Below are 20,313 nucleotides of genomic sequence, written 5' to 3'. Positions count from 1 at the left end.
TCCCCTGTGTGTGTGCACTCGGGGCCATTGCAGTGCTCCGGAGGCCCCGCTGGGACGAGAGCAAGAAACGGGTGTCCTGGGAGGGACCTCGTGCTCTGAGGGGGCCTTGGGGCCTTGGGGGAAGCCAGGCTGCAGGGGGATGGAGCACATACCTCCGTGTGACTGAGTGCGATGGTGTTCCAAGTCATGTAAAAATGCAGGGTCATTCAAAATGGGCTTTGAAGAGTGTATAGCAGTTCTTCACCAGTTTGTTTGTGGGGGCGGCAGTGTGGCTTTTCAGATAGAGGGAAGGACAGGAGCAGAGAAGAGGGAGGAGAGGGACCTAATGTTCAGGCCCGCCAGCAGCCTGCTGGGGAAGTAGGGTGGCAGCCAGGGGACCCAGCTAAGAGCTGGAAAGACATGGTAAGGTGGCGGGTGGCGGGTGTTGGAGTCCACCGTGGTCAGGAAGGAAACCTCCAGGGTTTGAGCAGGAGGCAGGTCCCTGGCTGCCCTGGGCTGGTGGGGGCAGCCCCAGTGAGCGGTGTGCCCCCATTCGGGGGACCCTGGTAGGCTGGGCAGGGCTGACCAGGGACTCCGGTGGCTGCTGGAGCTTCTCCATTGTGAGCGGGGATCCCAGAGGATCTGGTCCACTTTGGGGGAGGTGGGGCTGGAAGAGCATGTCCTGGGGTGCTGGTCCTTCTCAGGAAGGGGGGCTTGCAGGGCCCCCTGGACTCTCTGTTCATCCCTTGGGTGACACCGGCCGAGGGGCTGAACCAGAGCTGGGGACGGCTTCAGCTGGGGGGTTTGTAAGAGGTTAAAGCAGGGAGAAGGGAGACTGAGAGGAAGCGAACCGCGCGGCCAGCAGGCGGGGCCGCGTCTGGAGGCAGCGACTGGGCAGGCAGCCCGCACAGCAGTCCCGGATTCTTTCCGTGGACGGGCTCTCCCCTGCCGCCCTCTGAATGGGCCTCCACAGAGGTGGCCGCCCCTGTCCCGCCCCGACCCCCCCGGGACACCGGAACCCAGAGTCGCCCTGCCCCAGGGGTGGGGGACGCTGCTCACACACTGGGCCGCTAGGGACAGCCCACGGAGGGAGCGCCTTCCGCCTGGCCCACGACTTCCCGGGCCCTTCCGTGGATTGAGTGGCGCCCCGAGCTGCCCAGGTAAGCGGCCTCTCTGGTCCACCTGAAGCCTGCTGGCATTGGGGGGGGGGGGGGCAGGCTGAAACCTGAGCTCCCCGGAGGTGGGGGAGGGGTGGGGGGAGGGGACAGGGGTGCAGAGTCCCAGGGCCTGGGAGCTGGGGAGCTAGACTTGGGAGGAGGGTAACTCTCCCCTCCCCGTGTCCCCTGTCACTTGGTGACAGCCCTCAGGCCCTAAGACTCTGCAATAGACACCCCAGCCCCGGAGCCCAGGGGGCCCCTCCTGCCAGAAGAAAGCCACGCTTTGTCTCTGCCGAAAGCCTGGTTCACAGATGTGCGGCTTTGGGAGCCCGGCTGCTTCCCAGCACAGCACATTCTTTTGCTGAGACCGAGCAAGCCTGCCTGCCCTGTTCCAGGGCTGTCCCGTCTGCCCCAGGCCCTGGGGGACGTCAGCTTTCCCCGTGGTGGAGGCCCGGGCTGCACCCAGGTGCTGTACTCAGCTTCCTAGGAGCTGTAGACTGTCAGCGAGTGTGGGAGGAGGCACTGGGAGCAGTCTGGGGTGGGGGTGGGGGTGGGGGGTGGGAGGTGGGGGGGTCCCTCCCTGCAGCCAGAACCTGGGGGGTGGGGGTGGGGGGGTCTCTCCCTGCAGCCAGAGCCTGGGGGAGGGGGGTGTGGGTCCCTCTCTGCAGCCAGAACCTGGGGGGTGGGGGTGGGGGATGGGGTCCCTCCCTGCATCTGTCCTCCGACTGCACCCATGAGAGCCTACAGGACATGGACAGGGCAGGTGCCTGGGTCGGAGGGGCCACCCGGCACCTGTGCCCAAGGGTAGTGCTGGCCTCCACATCTGCTGACCCCTGGGCTGGTGCCACACCGTGCCGGTGCTGTAGCTGGAAGGATGGGGACGGGTAAGAGGGAGAGACGGGAAAACCCCAGATGCTTCATAGGGTTCAAAGGTATTCAGCCTCTTGAAGAAAGAGAAGCCCAAACCAATCAGTCGTCGCCTTCTGGTTCTTTCCCCAGAGGGTCTTGTGTGTGCTCCCTTCCAGAATTGGGAGATTCCTCCGCTCCTGCCCAGAAGGTAGTGTCAGTTCCAGTGTTACCCCCGGTTTAATGCATTAAAATGTACACAGTTCATACATGGGAGTAATTTCCCGTGAATTTCTTGCACACATCAAGATACTAGAAATTGGGTAGCATGGGAGTGTTTTTCTGACTCCTGAGGTGTGAGATTCGAGAGTTTGGGTCCATTGATTGCAAGAGAAGAGAGGTCGTTCTGTCCTTCCATCAGTGTCAGTGGCCGGAGATGCCTCACCCGCACCTGTGCCTTCTCAACATGCAGGGGACTCCCTGCCACAGTGGCATCTGTTGTATTTGGGGGGGAAGAGTCAGTGCCTTAGGGCTGGGTTTTGACTTGGACGTCTCCTCAGTGCGGGGCGAAGTCGTCTCGGGGCAAGAACATAGGTTTCCGAGTCACAGAGATGAGCTGGTCTCCTTTGACCAAGGGTCTTTTTTTTTTTTTTTTTTTAATTAAGTGTATTTTTTTAAAGTTTATTTTTATTTATTTTCGGGGAGAGAGAACATGAGCAGGGGAGGGGCAGAGAGAAAGAGAGAGAATCCCAGGCAGGCTCTGAGCTGTCGGCACAGAGCCTGACACAGGGCTCGAACCCATGAACCATGAAATGGTGACCTGAGATGAAATCAAGAGTCAGACACTCAACCAACTGAGCTACCAGGGGCCCCCCAAGTTTCTTAATTAACCTCGCTGTTCAGAAGCTTGTCCACAATGCAGGACTAATGGTTTGCACACGGGAACGTTTTCATGAGGATTAAAGAAAGTTGATATGTGTGACGTAACCGGGATTTTAAAACCTTTTGGAGAAATCTGATGTGAAAGCCATGGGCATCCAGAGCTGCTCACACAGCATTGGGCTGAGGGCCGGGTGAAGGTCTGGGTTGGAGGGTCCCTCTGTCAGTTGGAGGCACACAGATTATGCGTTCAGGACCACTTGTGGAAAGATGTCCCCGACTGCTACCTGTCTGACTTTTGTGTGTCCTGTCCTTCCGTGTCTTCTCCCTGTATTTGAAGAAAGCAGCAAAGTGCCGTCCGAAAGCATTAGGCTGCCAAGCTGAGTTGGAGTCAGGAAGGTGGCCGTGAGGTTGTGTGGCTGAAGGACATTAAGTGACTCGTGGAGGCTGGTGGCTCTGCAGGCATCAGTGGCCCACTGGCCTTGGTGCCGAGTTGGGTCCATGGCGAATTCCTCCCCATTCACTTTACCTAAGGTCACCTGAGACCAGTCATCCATGCTGGCATTCCCCTGTGACATGGAGGGAACTGGGTCACAGGGACAGTGAGAGCTGGGGTCCAGACCATGCCCACTGTCCACTCCATCCTGCCAGGATGTAAGTTGAGGGAAGTGGACCAGCTCAGCTTCCCTTTCTGCCACTAACTAGTGTTGGCCTCGAGCCATGTTCTCTGATACTTGACAGGTGATTAGCCTCAGGGAGATCAGGTGGGTGCCAGGTAAACCAGGTCAAGGAAAGTGACACAGACTTTTACAAACTCAGTGGGAGAGAATGGGGTTGGAGGACCCAAGGATGAGCCAGCTTTCCCGGGTGACTGAGTGCATAGAGAGAAGCTTCTAGAATGTTGTGGAGCTCCTTGACAGCGCTTGAGGGGGTAAGAAGAAGGGTCCCCTGAAGATGAAATTTGGTCTTAGAAGATGTGGGTGTTGGGGCCCCTCCTTGTGGCTGTTACAGGAGCAGATGTGACACAGTCTGTCCAGGGCAGAATCTTTGAGAAGGATGCCGTTTTCCAGCTGTCTTGTCCCTTCTGCTGTCTGTAGACTTTCTGTCTTCAGCAGGGTCTTGGCCTTGGGCTGGGCGAAGGCAAGCCAGGAGTGACATGGAGGCAGCTGAAGGAAAACTGGGGTAATAAAGCTGCTTGCACACTGTCTGAAGTGAGACTTCTTTTGTTAATAGCGGAACATTTACAAGTTTAGTAAGGAGATGTTTAAAAAGATACAAATAAAGGAGGAGAAAGACCGTGTTCCTGGGTAGGAAGATAACGTCGTGAAGGTGTCACATCTTACCAACCTCGTGTGTGCATTTAATGTAGTTCCAATCAGAACACCGATGGGTTTCTTGCAATGGGACTTGATGAAGTGCTTTTAGAAGTCACGGAGTAAAGGATCTTCATTAGCTAGGGTCCCGCCACCGGACTCGAGGACTTGCCAGCGAGCCGGAGAATTGAGCGTGCAAATGGCCTGTCCATCACCTGGGAGGTGAAGGTGAGACCAGACTCACAGCGACTAGAAGTCTGGTTCGAGAAAAGGAGGTGCTGTCCACGGGAAAGGGGCTGCTCTGCAGAGAATCCCAGAACGGTTTGCCACGCGGACAAGGGCAACGTGGACCCCTCTCTGCCGCGTGTGTGCGTCACGTGCAGGTGGGGCAGGGGCTTAAACATCAGGCACAGTTCTTGGGAGCAGTAGGGGCGGAGCGTTCCTCTGTTTGCTGCCCTGGATCTCGCCCCTCGGCTTCTGTTTTCTTGCCTGTCTTAGGTACTTTTCACCCATTCTGATGTCTCCTTTATCTTGGACGTTCCAAGCCTCGTGATTGTCATTCTTTCTGGACAGTGTCCTTTGGCCATTCGTTAAGAGTAGGTTTGTGAACAACAAATTCTGTTCGTTCTCCGTCATCTGCGAATGTCTTATTTTCCCCAGTGGCGGAGGGATATTTTGGCCGCCTGGTAGAAGTCCCAGTTGGCGGTCCTTTTCCTTCGGTCATTGCGACATGGGGGCCAGTTCGTTTTGGCCTCTTGGTTTCAGATGAATTAGTTACCCATGTTTGAACTGAAGTTGCCCATAGGTGTTCCTCTCTGGGGCTGTGTGTAGGATGGGCTCCTTGTCTCTGGCGTCCAGAAGCTTCCTCATGATGGGGGGGGGGGGGTGTTTCTTGTTTATCCTGTTTGGGGATCAGTCAGCTGCTTGGCCACATCTGGGGGGTTTTCAGATATCGTTTCGTCTCAGGACCTCCAGCCAGGCTCTCCCTGTTCTGGGTCCCCCAGGGCACAGCCATCGGATCTTCTGTTGCTGGCACTCAGGTCCCTCCCCTGGGCCTGTTTTGCTGTGCTGTGTGGGATAAATGCTCCTGCTGGACCTTGTGGCCAGGATCCCCTCCCTGTCCCCCCCCCCCCACACACATTGCTGTTCACACTTCTCTTACTGCATGTTTCATTTCTACCATTTTTTTGTAACTTTTACTTCCTTACTGAGATTTTGGGTTTGTTGTTGTTCCCCTCCCCCCCATTTGTTTGAAGAGAGTACGCAAATGTTTCCAGAAGCAGGGTTCTGAGGCTGCTGTAAAATGCTTGCCAGGTAATCCCAGCACCCGATTCATGCTGACGCCGTCATCGTTCACAGTCTGCGCTCATCCAAGTGACTTTCCTGGTCCCTAGTGTGACGAGGGGGCCTTCCTGATGCCATGTGGGGAGGCTCTGGATTTATTTTGTCTGGTCTCCTTTCTGCAGCATGGACCATGTGGTGGTGAGATTCACCTTCCCGCCGGCCCTGCTGTTCTGCCTCTGGCTGGAGGCCGAGGGCCCTGCGCCATGCCCATGTCTCCCGGGGTTGGGGGCACATCCTGAGGGCCCCCTTACTCTGGGAAGCTGGGGTGTTGGGAAAGATGAGCTTACTGCCTGGCTGTCCTGAACCCACGTTGCAGGTTTCTGTGGGTGTTGAGTTGGCCTGGGGCAGGATGTGCCAGAATGGTTTTCTGTGGCTGTGTGGCCACTTTCTTTTGTTTGGTTGGTTTGGCCTTTTGGAGAGGTGAGCAGGCTTTTCCTGGAGCTGATTTGTCCGTGCTGGTCGGTAGTCCCTGGACCTGTGGGAGGCAGTAAGGCCAGCAGGTGGCTCACCCCCACAGGTCCCAGGGCCTTGGGCAGCCGCTGCCTGTGCACCTGTCCGGGTCTCCTGTGCCACGGCCTGGTGACATCCAGGGTGTAGTTTCACGGTGAGGCTGCTCCCTCTTGGCCGGAACCACAAGTTCCCAACCAGACTGTTTTTAGCTTTGCTAATTCGGTAAACATTTGCTGTACAAACACGTCCTCGGTGCTGAGACATGGGACACCGAGGTGAAGTAGGGACGTGACTCTCGGGGCGGAGGCATGGTCCACGGGCACCGGGAGTGGCCCGCAGGAGCCAAGGAGGTAAATCCCAGCCTTAGCTGCAAGGGGCACTTGATGGGGACTCCATGAGCGGATCCCGTGTGGGGTGTGAAGCCTTGAGCTCGGGATGCTGTCCTGTTCCCCGGAGTGGGCGGGGTTGCAGTAGAACGTGGGGACAGTTTATCATGAAGAGGCTAGAAGTAAGACTGTGTGTTGTCTTTGTGGCTGAGGGATCTGCTGGGAGGGAGGGAGGAGAGAGGCACGCCCCCGGCCGTTGCCCTGAAGGAAGGTGGATGTTTCCGGAGGGCCCAGAGCCTTATCTTTTGCCCCTTGGGCAGGGGTTGGTGTGGTGCCTGATGGCCCTCTGGGGACGTGGCCACAGGGTGGGGACCCCTCGATGACAGGCTGCCCGGAACGCGCACCTTGGGCAGACTTGCGGGAAGAGGGAACGCGTCGGCCCCCTTGTCGCCAGGCCAGGGGCCGTGGTGCTGGAGCTGCGACCGCGCCACGGAGACCCTACTCCCGCGTCCACATCTCAGCTCTGCCTCCTCTTCCGCGGCTTCCTGCTCCGGAGAGCCGCGTCCTCGCGGGGAGGCGCCCTGTGGACCCAGGCACCTGGGGTGTCAGTAAACTGCGGCTCCCGTGTAGTAAAAGATGGGCACGCAGAGTTCAGGTTTCTGTGAGGACAGGGTCAGGCAGGGAGCTGCGTCCCCACCCGCAGCCCCCGCCGAGTCCGGGGGTTCTCCAAGGACTGGAGCAGCCTCGGCTCCCTCTCGGGGCCCCTGGAGGATCTGCAGGGGGTTCTGGCCATGGGTGGCCAAGGGCGCTGGCACCCGGGAGGGGCTTGTCACCACGAGGGACCCCTCTGGAGGACAGGAAGCTTCCACCGTGGTGCAGCGCTCCCCAGACTTGTCTGAGGCGTCCAGGCCTCCGTGCACATGCACTTGGGCCCTGTCCAGACTTCTCCACCAGCTTCTTTCTGCCTTCCTCTTCCCTTAATCATGAAATTCGCCCTTCCTGTTTATCCTCGCTTGTTCTGATCTCACCCTCCCCTGTCTCTCCCGCTACGGCGAGAGTGGGTCCCCATCCGGGTCCCTGTATGGGTCTCCGGGGCCAGGCTGACCCTTGCTCGCATCTCAGGGAACGGCTCATGCTTTGGACGCAGAGAATCCCCCTTCCTCCAGGAGGGCCGAGAAGGTCAGAGAACGCTCTGTCCCCGTCAGTTCTTGTGGTTCTGTTTAAGGGACTGTGAAGACAGGACAGACCACTCATGTGGGGGGCGGCTGGGGCGTCTGAGACCAGGAGCGGGGCTCCCGTATCCGCTGCGGATTTCGGTTTGCCCTTCGCTTTGGAGAGAAGGAAATGTGTCTTAGGATCAGGTCCCTCGGGTCTGTTTCCTCCTTCCCCCCAAAGTGGAGCGATTTCCTGCATCCTGTCCTGGGGGAGGGGTCGTTCTGGGGAGAGGGTCCCAGGATGTGGTTCTGCGGGGGCGGCCACCTGCTGTCTGGCCTGGCCTCTTGTGGAGGGAGCGTCTGTTGTGGTGACTGGGTGCTGGAAGTTACAGTGAGATGTTTGGAGCAAGTTTTTTTTCCTTTTATTTTGAGAGAGAGAGCAGGGGAGGGAGGGGCAGAGAGAGAGAGGGAGAGAGGATCCCAAGCAGTCTCCCCACTGCCAGCACAGAGAGCAACGCAGGCCTGAAGCTCCCACGTGCATGCACAGCCTCCCCCACACCTTGACCACCAAGACTGTGTTAGCAAAGACCTTTTGTGCATCGGCGTGACCAGCCTGCTTGTCGGAAATGGTGTCAGGTGGGAACCCGAGTGGAAAATAGCCAGAGTGAAGACATTAGGGTCCAGGGAGCCACAGTGTCGTCCCCTCGGAGCTTCCTGATCACCCACCAGGCCGCAGGTAGGGATGGCGGGTGCCGTGGACACTGCACCGTCCGGCGAGGGCTCCCAGAGTCTGAGGTTGCTTGTGCCTCTGGATGTCTGCCTCAGCCTTGTCTGGCTGCCATCCAGGGCCCCGAGGACGAGGGGAGATGACAGGTGGTCTCCTCCCATCTCTCGTTCCGTATTGCCTGCCATAGTGAGCACCCTTCGTGTCCTCCCGAGGGAGTCCTCCCCATGACCCTGAAGCACGCGCCCCCATTCTTATCCTGCCATTTCCAAAGAGGCTACGTCGCCCCAAAACGTGCACCTAGTGCTGTGGGCATGTCCTCCCCGGAAGTTCACATGTTAATGTCAGAATGCAGCTGGATTCGGGGGCAGGGATTTGCAGATGTGACTATGGTGAAAGGAGATGATTAGGGCGGCCCTGGTCCAGTGTGATGGCGTCTTTGTAAGCGGAGGACATCAGGACACAGACATGCAGAGGGACGACCACGTGAGGACACGGGGAGGAGACGGCTGTCCCTGCATCCAGGAGAGGCCTGGGGAGGGACCAGCCCGGCCACGCCTGGATCTCCAACTTTAGCTTCCAGGACCTGAGGAATAGATCGCATCGTGTGAGGAATAGATCGCGGGTACATGTGTGACACCAGGACTCTGACCCAGGGAGTCCGGGTCCAGAAGGAAGAGGAGCATGACGATGGGAATTCAGGAGAAGGTTCTGGAATCCCCTCCGGCCAACGAGGCACGGGAGTTTCTGGAAGATGTGGCTTCCCGTCAGGTCAGCTGGTGACAGTGCAGACCCTGACCAGTTGTTTTGAGGACCAAGTAAGCCTGCAAAGGGCCCTGCACGTAGGGATTATTGGTAATGTGCTGACACTCTATGAAAACTTGCTTTTTCTAACAAAAATATCTTCTGTGTCTCAGCACACGTTGTGAAGACGTATCAGCTTCACACACTCAGTAATGGCGGGAACCCAGGGAGCCACGCAGTGTTAACTGAGGCTGAGATTTCCAGCACTGACCTAACAGGGTTTGTGGTCTTGCGATCCCGTGATCTCAGGGTGACTTACGGGTTTTGCATACTCACTGCTGCCTGGCTGGGGACCTGGTTTTAGGATCTGAGCGGTGATAATCTCCTGAAAATGGCAGACTTCCGGTTTCTGAAATTGGGACAGAAACCTCCCTTTAGCCTGCTGGGGTCCCAGAGGCAGGTCCCCAAATGCCCAGGGGTTCTGGGGCGTAAGCATCCCATAAGGATGCCTTGGATGTATGTCCATCAGATTTTCCGTGGGAAATGGGGTCTTCCAGTCATGGCAAGAGGCAGGCTTGTGCCACAGGCCCTTTGAACGTGACTGTGAAGTTCTGCAGTACAGTCATGGTGGGAAGAAGGCTCCCACCCACATACTGGTTGAAGGCTCTTCAGGGTCCATATGTCAGCAGTCTTTGCCGGGCTGAAGTGACCTTTCCTTAGACGTCCCGTGGCAGTGTTTCACATGAAACCCATGTGCATTTCTAGCGGAAAGCCGATTGCTGGAATTGTGCCCGAAGGAAGAAAACATCAAGAATTTTTGTCCTGTGGCCTGGCCCCGTTGTGGGGCTGGAATTGTTCTGGGAACTTGGGACTTGTAACCAAACGGGGGTCACGAGGACAGGCATCTTCACCGACAGACCTGGGCATCGTCTGTGGGGTCCGTGTCTGCTGCTGGCCTCCATCTGCGTGTAAATCCCGGGACGCAGGCTGTGGTGACCACACTCCCTGTCTCTCCTCGGCTGACCCGCCAGCAGGTGCATAGGCTCCCCTCTGCTTGGAAAGCACTTTCTCTGGGCTCTGGCCTCCGCACAAGGAAGGCTTCCCTGAGGGAGGTCCAGTGCCTCCTTCTCCCTGGCGCCCTGTCCCCCGGGTAGCCCGACGCCATCTGCCATATGCATTCCAGTCTGCCTTGATTCCTACCCAGTGGACAGCAGCTTCAAGATCTCCTATCACTGGGGCCGCTGCAAGTGACCGGTCCCCACCACGTAACTGGCTGACAGAACACGGGAGAAAGACGTGGGGCTACTCACAGGAGCCAGAGGGCTGAGCACACACGTACCCACCCTTGGATGAAGGATAAACAAAACGTGGCCCGTCCAGCAGTGGAATATCATCAGCCCTAAGAAGGAAGGCATTTTCGTACGTGCTGCCACACGGATGACCCTTGAGGACAGAAGCCAGACACAGAAGCACGCATACTGGATGATTCCACGTGGGCAGGGTCCTGCGAGGGTCCCGTCCGGGGAGGAGGAAGGTGGGTGCGGGGCTGGGGGAGGGGTGGGGAGGATGTCTAACAGGGACAGAGCTTTGGTTTGGGAGGATGGCAGTGCTGAGGCGCACGGCGTGGGCGTCCTGGGTGCTGCTGAACTGCACACCACAGGTGGTTAAGATCGTGAAGTTTGTGTGTCCTTTACCACGTTCTTTCTTGGAAAGGGAGATGTCAGTGAGCCGCAGAGGAAGGTTCTGGCCTTGGGGTTTTGGTCACGACGCCTCACCCCCGCCTGCTTCTCCGCTCTGTGTGCAGCTTCCCACGTCCAGGCTCCGGGTGGTCTCGGTATCCCCAGGACCCCCGGCCCCGATGCCGTTCTTTGCCGAGCCCTGCGGACGGAAGCAGTTTGTCCTCCTGGGCGCACACACCAAAGCCCAATTTTGTGGGTTGCCACGGGGCCCCGTGAGCGCCTGAGAGACTGGCCTCGCGTGGTGCATCGCACGGGTAGCAAATGCTTTGGAAACTCTCCCCGTTTCCACATTAGAATTCCCGGCACCACCCCAGCTAACTAGGGGGAAGTGTGTTTTCCTGCCAGCGTGTTTGAATCAGAACCTCTGAATGGAAAAGGGACATCCTCAAAGAGGCTGGAAAACACAGGGTCCCGACTGCAATGGGCTGTTTGAGCTGTGTGCGCAGGTTCTCAGTTCTCCCGGCTGGGGGAAGCCTGCAGACGTTTCTGGAGGGGGTACCTCCCGCTTGGAGGAGGGCGTCACGGCGGGGTCAGCCGTCTGCACCCAGACAGGAGCCCTGACCCCGGTGTCGGCCGGGCACTTCTGAGTCTGTCGGGGGAACGAGAACGGCGGTCCTTCTAGAAGAGGGAACCAGTTCACCCCCCGGGGGGGGGGGGGCAATTCCTGCTACACACGGAAAATGCTGACCTTAGCCGTAGAACACATTCACGGTCAGAGATTTTGACCCGAAGATGCACGAAGGGAAAAGCTCAGGACCGAGAAAGTACGTGTCCGTCCACGCGGAGGTCATCCGCCATTTCCTTCTGTGGGGCTGCGGGTACGCGGCTTTGATTTTCATCCAGAAACACACACGGAGGCCTTGGCTGTTCCAGCCTTTTAGGGGTTTTCCCTACTTAATTCTCCTTCTATCTGGTTGCTTGGCTGTCCTTCCTTTGCTTTCCAGAAGCTCGGCTTAATGGCCTGCTGTTCGTAGACAAATAACAGAAGCGTGCTAAGATAAGGACTTCCTTTTAAAAAAAAAAAATCACTTCTACCCAGCTTCCCATGCAAAGTCATGCTTTTTAAAAATAACACTTTAAATTTAGAGCTGAACAGACCCGAGAAGACATCTGAGCTGCTGTTCACGGGTGGGATTCTGCAGATGGAGTGCCAGAGGCTGGGAGTGCGGCCAGCGGTCCGTGACTTGTGGCCAAGAGCCCAGGTCCAGAACCTCAGGGGGTGTGGGCAGCCCCAAACTTCCCAGCAGCCCCAACCTTCACACCCGGAGATACAGGGATGGAGACAAAAAATGTGTTCATACTACTCGTGCAGAAATCTCTCTGATGGTCCACAGTTAACTCCGTAGTCCCCGGGTGTTAGCAGGAGGGCAGGGTGTTGGGGGGACGTGGTGACAGATGGATGATGGTGGAGGCTGGATCGATCGATCGATGATGGATCGACCATACTTATGTACAGCCTCACACTCACTTCCAGAGGGGTGACCAAGAATATGCCTGTTTCTCACGGCCTGAGGCTCAGTCAGGTGGTCAAATAGCAAAACTCCTCTTTCTTCCCCGGGATAGGTGACTATCCTCTTGACATCCCCCCCTGCTAAATTTATTTCACGTTTCCTTAAAGGCCATGTGGAAGTGTAGCTGCAGTTTGTAATTAACAGTCACTGACGCACGAGTCAATCGTTGTGCTTTGTAAGATTCTTCACGCACAGGAAGGCAGGGAGGCGTGACTTTGTGTTGATGTCCTGCACCCCGACTTGTGCAGCACATTGTGGTCCCTGCGCCTAAGGTGGGGGCCACGTCCCAGCACGCATAGACCTGGGTCTGGCCGGCTCGGGCTGGGCGGGCAGCGAGCATGAGGGGCCCCCTTCTTCCTGGAAACTTTTCCTGTGCTGAGAATCGCGGCCAGCGGGGAGCAGATGTTATCCAGCTTCCCACGGAACCTCCTGCAGCGGCCCCAGCGGGGCCTAAAAATAGACCTTTTGGAAAAAAGCCCACGACCCTCTGTCACCCCTGTTCTGGGTAAAGGAAGTGCAGGAAGGGGAAGCTGAGGGGAGCCTGGGCCCGGAAGGTCCTGGAAGGTCTGGGAGCCCCGGAGGGAGGGGCGCCAGGACAGCAGCTGGCCCAGGGAACCAGGAAGCCAGGGGCCTGGTTTCCAAACACTGATGGAATTGTGCCTCCTCCTGGGGTGTCAGCAGGAAAGGGGAAATGTGAGACTATGTCAGGAGAAACACAAACGTGGCTTTGCCTGGAGGATGCTGGGGACGTGAAAGAGGCACGTGTCGGGGCCTCCGGGGCCCTCACGTGTCACCAGCCAGGCAGCTCCCTCGCGGGCAGGATGCCTCACCAGCTCCCGACCGTCCTCACTGCACCCCTGGGCTTCCGTCCGGACCCAGACTGAGAATGCAGAAGCCAATGGCCTGGAATAGGCGGCCGGGCCCAGGGACAGTCCTTTCAAAACGTCACCGAAACTGCTAACAGCAGAGGTTCAAGGTGAACGCTGTCAGCCACACGTGTTCCACCTGCCCTCCCCGCATGCGCTTCCTGGAAGGTGGTGGGTCCACGAGGCGGGTTTGCGTCTATGGGCCAACTCCCAGACCTGGTGTGCTTGTTTTTGGTTCAGGTTTCCAGTGTCTTCTCCAGCCCCGTGGGGTTCCTGTGTCACACTCTCTGGATGTCCCACAGGGATGGGCCTGTACCCCGCACCTCTGAGGATGGAGGTCGTGCCCTTTCTCCTCGAGGCCCCACCCTGCTGGGTGGGTGAGGGGCCCTGCAGCCCCGTGGGGCCACCTTCAGCTGCGTGCATGCGTCTCTGAGCACACAGGAGGGCCTGGCTCTGTGGCAAATGTGGCCGGGAAGCCATTGTCCCCACGCTGAGGTCCTTGGCTGTCCCTTCTCCAGATTGAGGGTTAATTAAGCTCTGTGGCCCGGGGCAGGGAACAAAACCCAGCCACTGCCCAGAGTTGGTGCTGAGTTGTGAACAAAGCCACTTTCATGGGGAGCGCTGAGCTTGCTATTTTCCGGAACCGGGGACGGGGTGACGGGAACAAAGCGGGATCTCATCTCCCTCCTGCCTCGGTCCCCGGGGTGCCGATCTCAGGCGCCACGCGGCTGTGGCATGGGATTCCTGAGGCTGCTGTGGCACGGCAACACTAGAGCGTGTGCCCCTGTGGGTGCAGCAGGACCACCGAGAGCACCGTTGGTGACGGAGTCACCTGCCGGGGGGTAGGTGCTGTGCACGCTCTTGCGTGACTCGCCAGGCTCCAGCCACCCTCATGCGGGCATGTTGGCCTTTACCGATAAGCAGGTCTTCTGACTCCAGAGTTGGGTCCTTGCTCCTTGGCCGGGCCTGGGGTGATCAGGACCACCACTCTGAGTCCTCAGGCCAGCCCCCGGGGCTGTTTCCACATCCTGCCCTGGACTTTTTCCTTTAACTTCGGAGCCACCCCTACCTCGTTCATTACTTCATAGCAGGTGTGAGACACTCACGTTGGCGCAGGGGTGGGGGCCAGGAAGGGGGCAGTGGGGTTGCCCTGCCCTGTGCACACAAAGCCCGCAGAAGGTACACAGTGCTCCCATAGTGTCCATTTTACCGGAATCCCGCATTCTTCCCGGCTCCCATCAAACATGCTTCCTCCAGGAAGCCCTCCAGCTCCCGCAGACAGAAGCAGTCCCTCCCACAAGTGCCTCTGTGGATGCAGGAGTGCCAGTCCTCAGGGACTTACAGTGTGGTTTGTACAAGTACAGCGTTAGTGGGGAGCCTGGGGGACTCTGTCGGTAAGTGTCTGACTCTTGGTTTTGGCTCAGGTCACGACCTCACAGTTGGTGCGTTCAAGCCCCATGTCAGGCTCTGTGCTGGCAGTGGGGAGCCTGCTTGGGATCCTCTCTCCCTCTCTCTCTGCCCCTCCCCTGCTTGTGCTCTCTTTGTCTCTCTCACAAATAAATAAATGAACTTAAAAAAAAAAATACATTAGCGCTGGGCTTCTCTGTAGAGAAAAGTGTACTGCGTGCGTAAAAACCACTGAAATCGGTTCCTCCATTTCCCCCTCCCAGGATTGCACAAGGTGCTATGTTTCGACGTTTGTCACTGATTTTAATAAGTTTGACTACTAAGTGAAAATGTGTAGTTTTGTTTTTACTTATCTTGGTTAGATTCCATGGATCACTTTCTAAATTTTTTTTAATGTTTATTTAATTTTGAGAGAGAGAGAGGCAGGGGAGGGGCAGAGAGAGAGGGAGACACAGAATCCGAAACAGGCTCCAGTCTCCGAGCCGTCAGCACAGAGCCCGATGTGGGGCTCGAACTCACAAACCGCAGGAGTTCATGACCTGAACCAAAGTCAGACGCTTAAACTGACTGAGCCACTCAGGTGCCCCGACACTGGATTATTCTTAATGCACTCCAGGTTTTTTGTGAAATTCTCTTACATTTTCTGAAACAATTTCCATTTAATTAAAGCGTGTATGCCTTTTAACTCCGACATGTATAGCTGTGAGTGTTCTCTCTCTCTTTCTCTTTCTCTTTGTCTTTGTTTTAAATTTCTTTGTCTGTTACCTGGCTCGCCTGATTGGTTTTTTTTATTTTTTTAATTTTTTTTTGATGTTTATTTTTGAGAGAGAGAGACAGACAATGCAAGTGGGGGAGTGGTAGAGAGCGGGGGAGACACAGAATTTGAAGCAGGCTCCAGGCTCTGAGCTGTCAGCACAGAGCCCGACGCGGGGCGTCGACTCATGAACTGCGAGGTCATGACCTGAGTTGAAGTTGGATGTTTAACCGACTGAGCCACCCAGGTGCTCCCTGATCGGTTTTTTAAATTAAATATTTGAATTGTGTGCAGAAATTATAGACCGATGATAGATAGATAGATAGATAAATAGATAGATGGATGGACGGATGGATAGAGGGTAGATGGACAGATGGTTAGGTAGCTGGATAGAAGGATGGATGGAAGGTTAGGTAGCTGGATGGATGGATAGATGATGGATGGTTAGATAGGTAGATGGATAGATGATGGTTGGATAGGTAGGTAGATGACTGGCCGACTGGCTGGATGGTTAGGTTAGATAGGTGGATGGATGGATGGATGGATGGATAGATGGATGGATGGTTGGATAGGCAGATGGATGGATGGATTGATGGATAGGTGGATGAATGGATGATGAATGGACAGATGCATGATGGGGTGGATGGATGATTCGTGGTTAGACAGGTGGGTGGGTAGATAGATGGAAAGATGGATGGATCAATCAGTCGATGAATAAACAGGCAGGCTGTGGAGGGTGGTGTATCTCCAGAGAGGGAGATTTTCTCCGGGCAGACATTTAGGTCCAGGTGGGCCTGATCTGTTTCTGGTGCTGGTGTTCCCACGACGTGGCCCTCTGGGGCCTCACCTGGAATCCCTGTTGGCAAGGGCCTCTCTTCCTGGGTAAGTGCCTAGAGCCCCACTGTGAAACTGCCCAAACCCCTGCTTGTTTTGTGACTTCCCAGCTGCTACCTCAACCTTGGTGACCAGGCATCGGGCTCACTTCAAGTCCCAGCTGCCCAAGTGGCTCAGAACCTCACTTTTTCTCTCTCTAGATCAGTGGGACTTCCACAGCCCTGACCACAGACTTGGGTCCAGCCTATATTCCACGTGCTTCAAAGGGGTCTGTGGCCAGGATGCATTACCCGCCCTAATGCCATCCCCTTCCCGGAAATGAGTCATAGGAGTGATCTGGAATTTTTAAAGTCTTTACTATGCTTTTATCAACTCTCATTATTTTTTTTTAACTTATATGTTTTGAGAGAGAGAGAGGGAGAGAGAGAGACTGGGAGTGCACACAAGCAGGGGTGGGGGCAGAGGGAGAGCGAGAGAATCTTAAGCAGGCTCCATGCTCAGTGCAGAGCCCAATGGGAGTCTGAGTCCCACAACTGTGATCCAGATTTGGACTCCTAACCAACCGAGCCCCCCGGGTGCCCCAAGTCTCCCTTGTTCTAAAGCAGAAAGCAAAATAACCTGTATTTCTTACAATGTTATTTTATTGACCATGGTCGATTTTTTAAGAAGCTGAGTTTACAAAAAAGGCAAGTGGGGCATCTGGGTGGCTCAGTCGGTTGAGCATCCAGCTTCAGCTCAGGTCATGATCTCCCAGCTGGTGGGTTCAAGCTCTGCGTCAGGCTCTGTGCCGACAGTGTGGAACCTGCTTGGGATTGTCTCTCCCTCTCTCTCTTTCTGCCTCTACCCTGCTCACTCTTTCTCAAAAATAAATATCGAAAAAGGCAAGATTGTACAAATATCCAGAAATAATGGAGATGCCGGGCCATAACCAGATGGGCATTTTGTCCGTGAAAATGTATGAAATTTCAGGGAGGTGTTGGCTTGGTGTTAAACAGCAGGTTTCCATGGCACTCAGTTTCTCACTCCCTGAGTGACAGGGTCCGTGCCGGGGTCTCTGCATCTTGCTGGGGTGGGGACACCAGCCATCAGGGCTGTGCTGGAGGTGGGACATGTGCTAGGAAGCTCGAAGCCCAGGGTGTGGACTAAGATACCAACTCGGGACACATGGAGGTGAAGTGCCCACTGAGCCACAGCCACAGGGCCTGCACTTTGTGGAAAGTGTCTCTTCTGTGGAGTCTCTTCTGCTGTTTGGCAGAGAGAAGGCCTTGCCCTTCCTTCCTTCCTTCCTTCCTTCCATGTTTATTGTTGAGAGAGGGAAAGAGACAAGAGTGTGAGCAGGGGAGGGGCAGAGAGAGAGGGATACACAGAATCGGAAGCAGGCTCCAGGCTTTGAGCTGTCAGCGCAGAGCCTGGCTCGATCTCATGAACTGTAAGATCATGACCTGAACCGAAGTCGGATGCTTAACCGACTGAGCCACCCAGGCACCCCTGACTTTTATTTCAATGTTTATTAATTTTTGAGAGAGAGAGAGAGACAGCATGAGTGGGGAAGGGGCAGAGAGAGAGGGAGACACAGAATCCCAAGTAGGCTCCAGGCTCCGAGCTGTCAGCACAGAGCCCAATGGCGGGGCTCGAACCGACGAACTGTGAGATCATGACCTGAGCCGAAGTTGGATGCTCAACTGACTGAGCCCCCCAGGTGCCCTCTGAAGCCCCTTTCTAAAGTGACAGCCAGCCGGCTTCATCATCACGGTCGGTCTGTCTGTGTAAAGTCGCCTGCAGGATGTTGATGACGTGTGCAAGGCAGAACAAAGCTTTGCACGAAGCTCGTCAGCTCACCGTAGCGTGGGGAAGTTGGGCGCGTCTTCTGTCCGTGTCTTGCATTTGGGGAGTGCACCAGACCAGAGTGATCCCTGCTTAGTGGCTTTGGGCCCCTCCCCTGCAGCACAGATTTTCAGAAGCCATTTCACCCCTTCTGGAAGAATAGTGACCAGGCCTGTAAGCACATCTCCACTCTGGTTTTCTCGCTGCAGAACCTCGAGGCTGCCCTGAGATCCCGCATCGCGCTGTGGGGATGTCCGAGAGCCCCGTCGGGCCCAAAGCCGCGACACTCCGGGCTGACATGCCGGCCGCGCCCTCCTCCTTCCAGCGGGCGTTCACGTCCAGCACCACCTCCAGCAGCAGCCCCGGCCAGCGGCGCGAGAGGTAGGGAAACGGGCCCTTGCGCTTAGCGGAGCCGCCCTTGCAGATGGAACAGGCCACGGAGGGGAGGGCGGAGGGCCTGGCCTGCAGCCCACACGCGGCTGCTCTGTGCGCTGAGAACCGTCGCTCTTGAGAAGTGTAATCACAGATAGACACTCCTGAGAGCGTCCCCCCACTGTTGACAGGCCACGTGCTCAGGGAACCCACTGGCAAGTGGACTCTGGGGACAGTGGCCAGTTCAGGGCCGGCACCTGTGACAGCGTGCTCTGAGCCAAGGCTGGAGGAGGGGTGCTCGGGCTTGGTCTCCCTCGGCGGCCAGGATGGCGGTGCTCTTGGGGACATGGAGTTTATCCCGGTGTTCGGGAAAGCCCAGCGACATCCCCTTGGTGGATTGAGAGAGCAGGAGGGGCACACAGAGGGAGAGAGGTCACGTCGGTGCTTTGTGGGGGCCGGCCCTTGAGCCACTGCATGTGCCCTGACCAGGAACGGTTTCTTGGTGTTTCCCCAGGACACGTCATGCCCCGGCTCTTGATTCTGCCTCCTTCCTCTTTTTTTTTTTTTTTTTTTTAAGTTTACTTATTTATTTTGAGAGAGAGAGAACAGGGGAGGGGCAGAGAGAGAGAGAATCCCAAGCATCAGTGCAGAGCCCAATGTGGGGCTCAAACTCACAAACTGTGAGATCATGACCTGAGCCAAATCAAGAGTCAGACGTTTAACTGACTGAGTCACCCAGGCGTCCCGTTCTTCTTCTTCAAACCAGGGTCAGGGTCTCATCTGAGGACTTGGTGTGATGCCTGGGGCAGTAAGTGTTTGCTAGGGAGTGTGTGTGATTTGCTGGCTGGGAGCTGACTTTCTGGAGTTCCAGAAATTTGGAATTTCTGATTCCCTCCATCCTGGAATTTCTAGCTTCGGGTAGGGTAACTTCTCATATTACTACTGGGCTCCTTTAATCAGCTGGTTAGGGGAAACTGAGTCAGGTGCCCTGGCTAGCTATCAGGGGAGGGGGAAGAAGAAAATGGGGAGCGTGGTTTGTGCCTGGGGAAGCCATTCTGCCAGAAGCTGCACACAGTGAACTGCGTGGCTGATGTGCATGCAGGGGCAGGCACAGACTGCCAGCTGGACATGGGGCTGAGAGGCTTCAGAGCCGGGGACCCGGGTTTTGTCTTGAGCAGAAAGGCCTTGGCCGAGTGAGGAGGGAGGAGGCAGGGAAGGTGTGATTGGGTGTGAGGGGCTGAGCATCTTGGGGTGAGCGGCGAAGAGGGAAGGGCGGGTCTGACTGCTGACATTTTGGGGGAGCCTCAGCACCGGTTTCCCGTCTGTCTTCGCCGCCTGGGGGACCCCTGCTGATCTCCGGGCGCCTCCTAGAGTGTTCTGATTGCTCTGTCTTTCCAACAGCCCTCCATCCGCCGAGCTCCCATGGGTGGAGAGCAGCCCCAAAGCCTCGCTGGCCCTGTTGGGGAGCGGCCGGCCGGCAGGAAGCGTCCTGGGCTCCGGCGAGTTCCCTGGCTCCAGCCTCGGCCCCGACAGCCCCGGGCGGCCCCACCTCCCACCCGCCGAGCTCCAGGCCCCTTTCCACAACCACCAGCTGTCCCTGGCGGAGCCACCTGAAGCTCTGGGCCCCCCGAGTGGCCAGGCCTTCCTGGGCTTCGGCACTGCCCCCGTGGGGAGCTGCCTTGCTCCTGGGGACGACCCCGGGGCCTTGCTGGTCCATTCTCACGGAACACCCCAGGCCCCCAGCACCCCGCGGACGGCAGCAGCGGCCGGTGACAGCGGCTTCCTGTCCTCCAGTTTTCTCACGGTGACGCCGGGCCACAGCGGCCACCACAGTCCGCTGACCCTGCCCGGGCAGCCACCCCTACCCGAGAAGAAACGAGCCTCAGAGGGGGACCGGTCTTTGGGCTCAGCCTCCCCTTCATCCAGCGGCTTCTCCAGCCCCCACAGTGGGAGTTCCATGAGCATCCCATTCCCCAACATCCTCCCGGATTTCCCCAAGGCGTTGGAGCCAGTGGCACCCAGCCCAGGTAGGCACGTCTCCGCCGGTGGGAGCCCCGTGTGCGCTCACTCAGCGAGGAAGGGACCCTGGG

The 20,313-nt window shown here is 56.9% G+C and overlaps 1 protein-coding gene across 1 annotated transcript in view; it reads left to right on the top strand.

Moving 5' to 3' along the window:
- The window catches only part of TNS3 (tensin 3), a 216,389-nt gene that overhangs the window by 172,095 nt on the left and 23,981 nt on the right, over positions 1-20,313 (top strand). The window contains exons 21-22 of the mRNA XM_047836463.1: positions 18,061-18,232; positions 19,625-20,250. Of these exons, the coding sequence (XP_047692419.1) occupies positions 18,061-18,232; positions 19,625-20,250 (798 nt within the window). The remainder of the gene's footprint in view (positions 1-18,060; positions 18,233-19,624; positions 20,251-20,313) is intronic.

Source organism: Prionailurus viverrinus, chromosome A2 (assembly GCF_022837055.1).
Source record: "Prionailurus viverrinus isolate Anna chromosome A2, UM_Priviv_1.0, whole genome shotgun sequence".
In the NCBI taxonomy this organism is placed as follows: Eukaryota; Metazoa; Chordata; class Mammalia; order Carnivora; family Felidae; genus Prionailurus; species Prionailurus viverrinus.
This window is presented reverse-complemented; position numbering and strand designations above follow the sequence as displayed.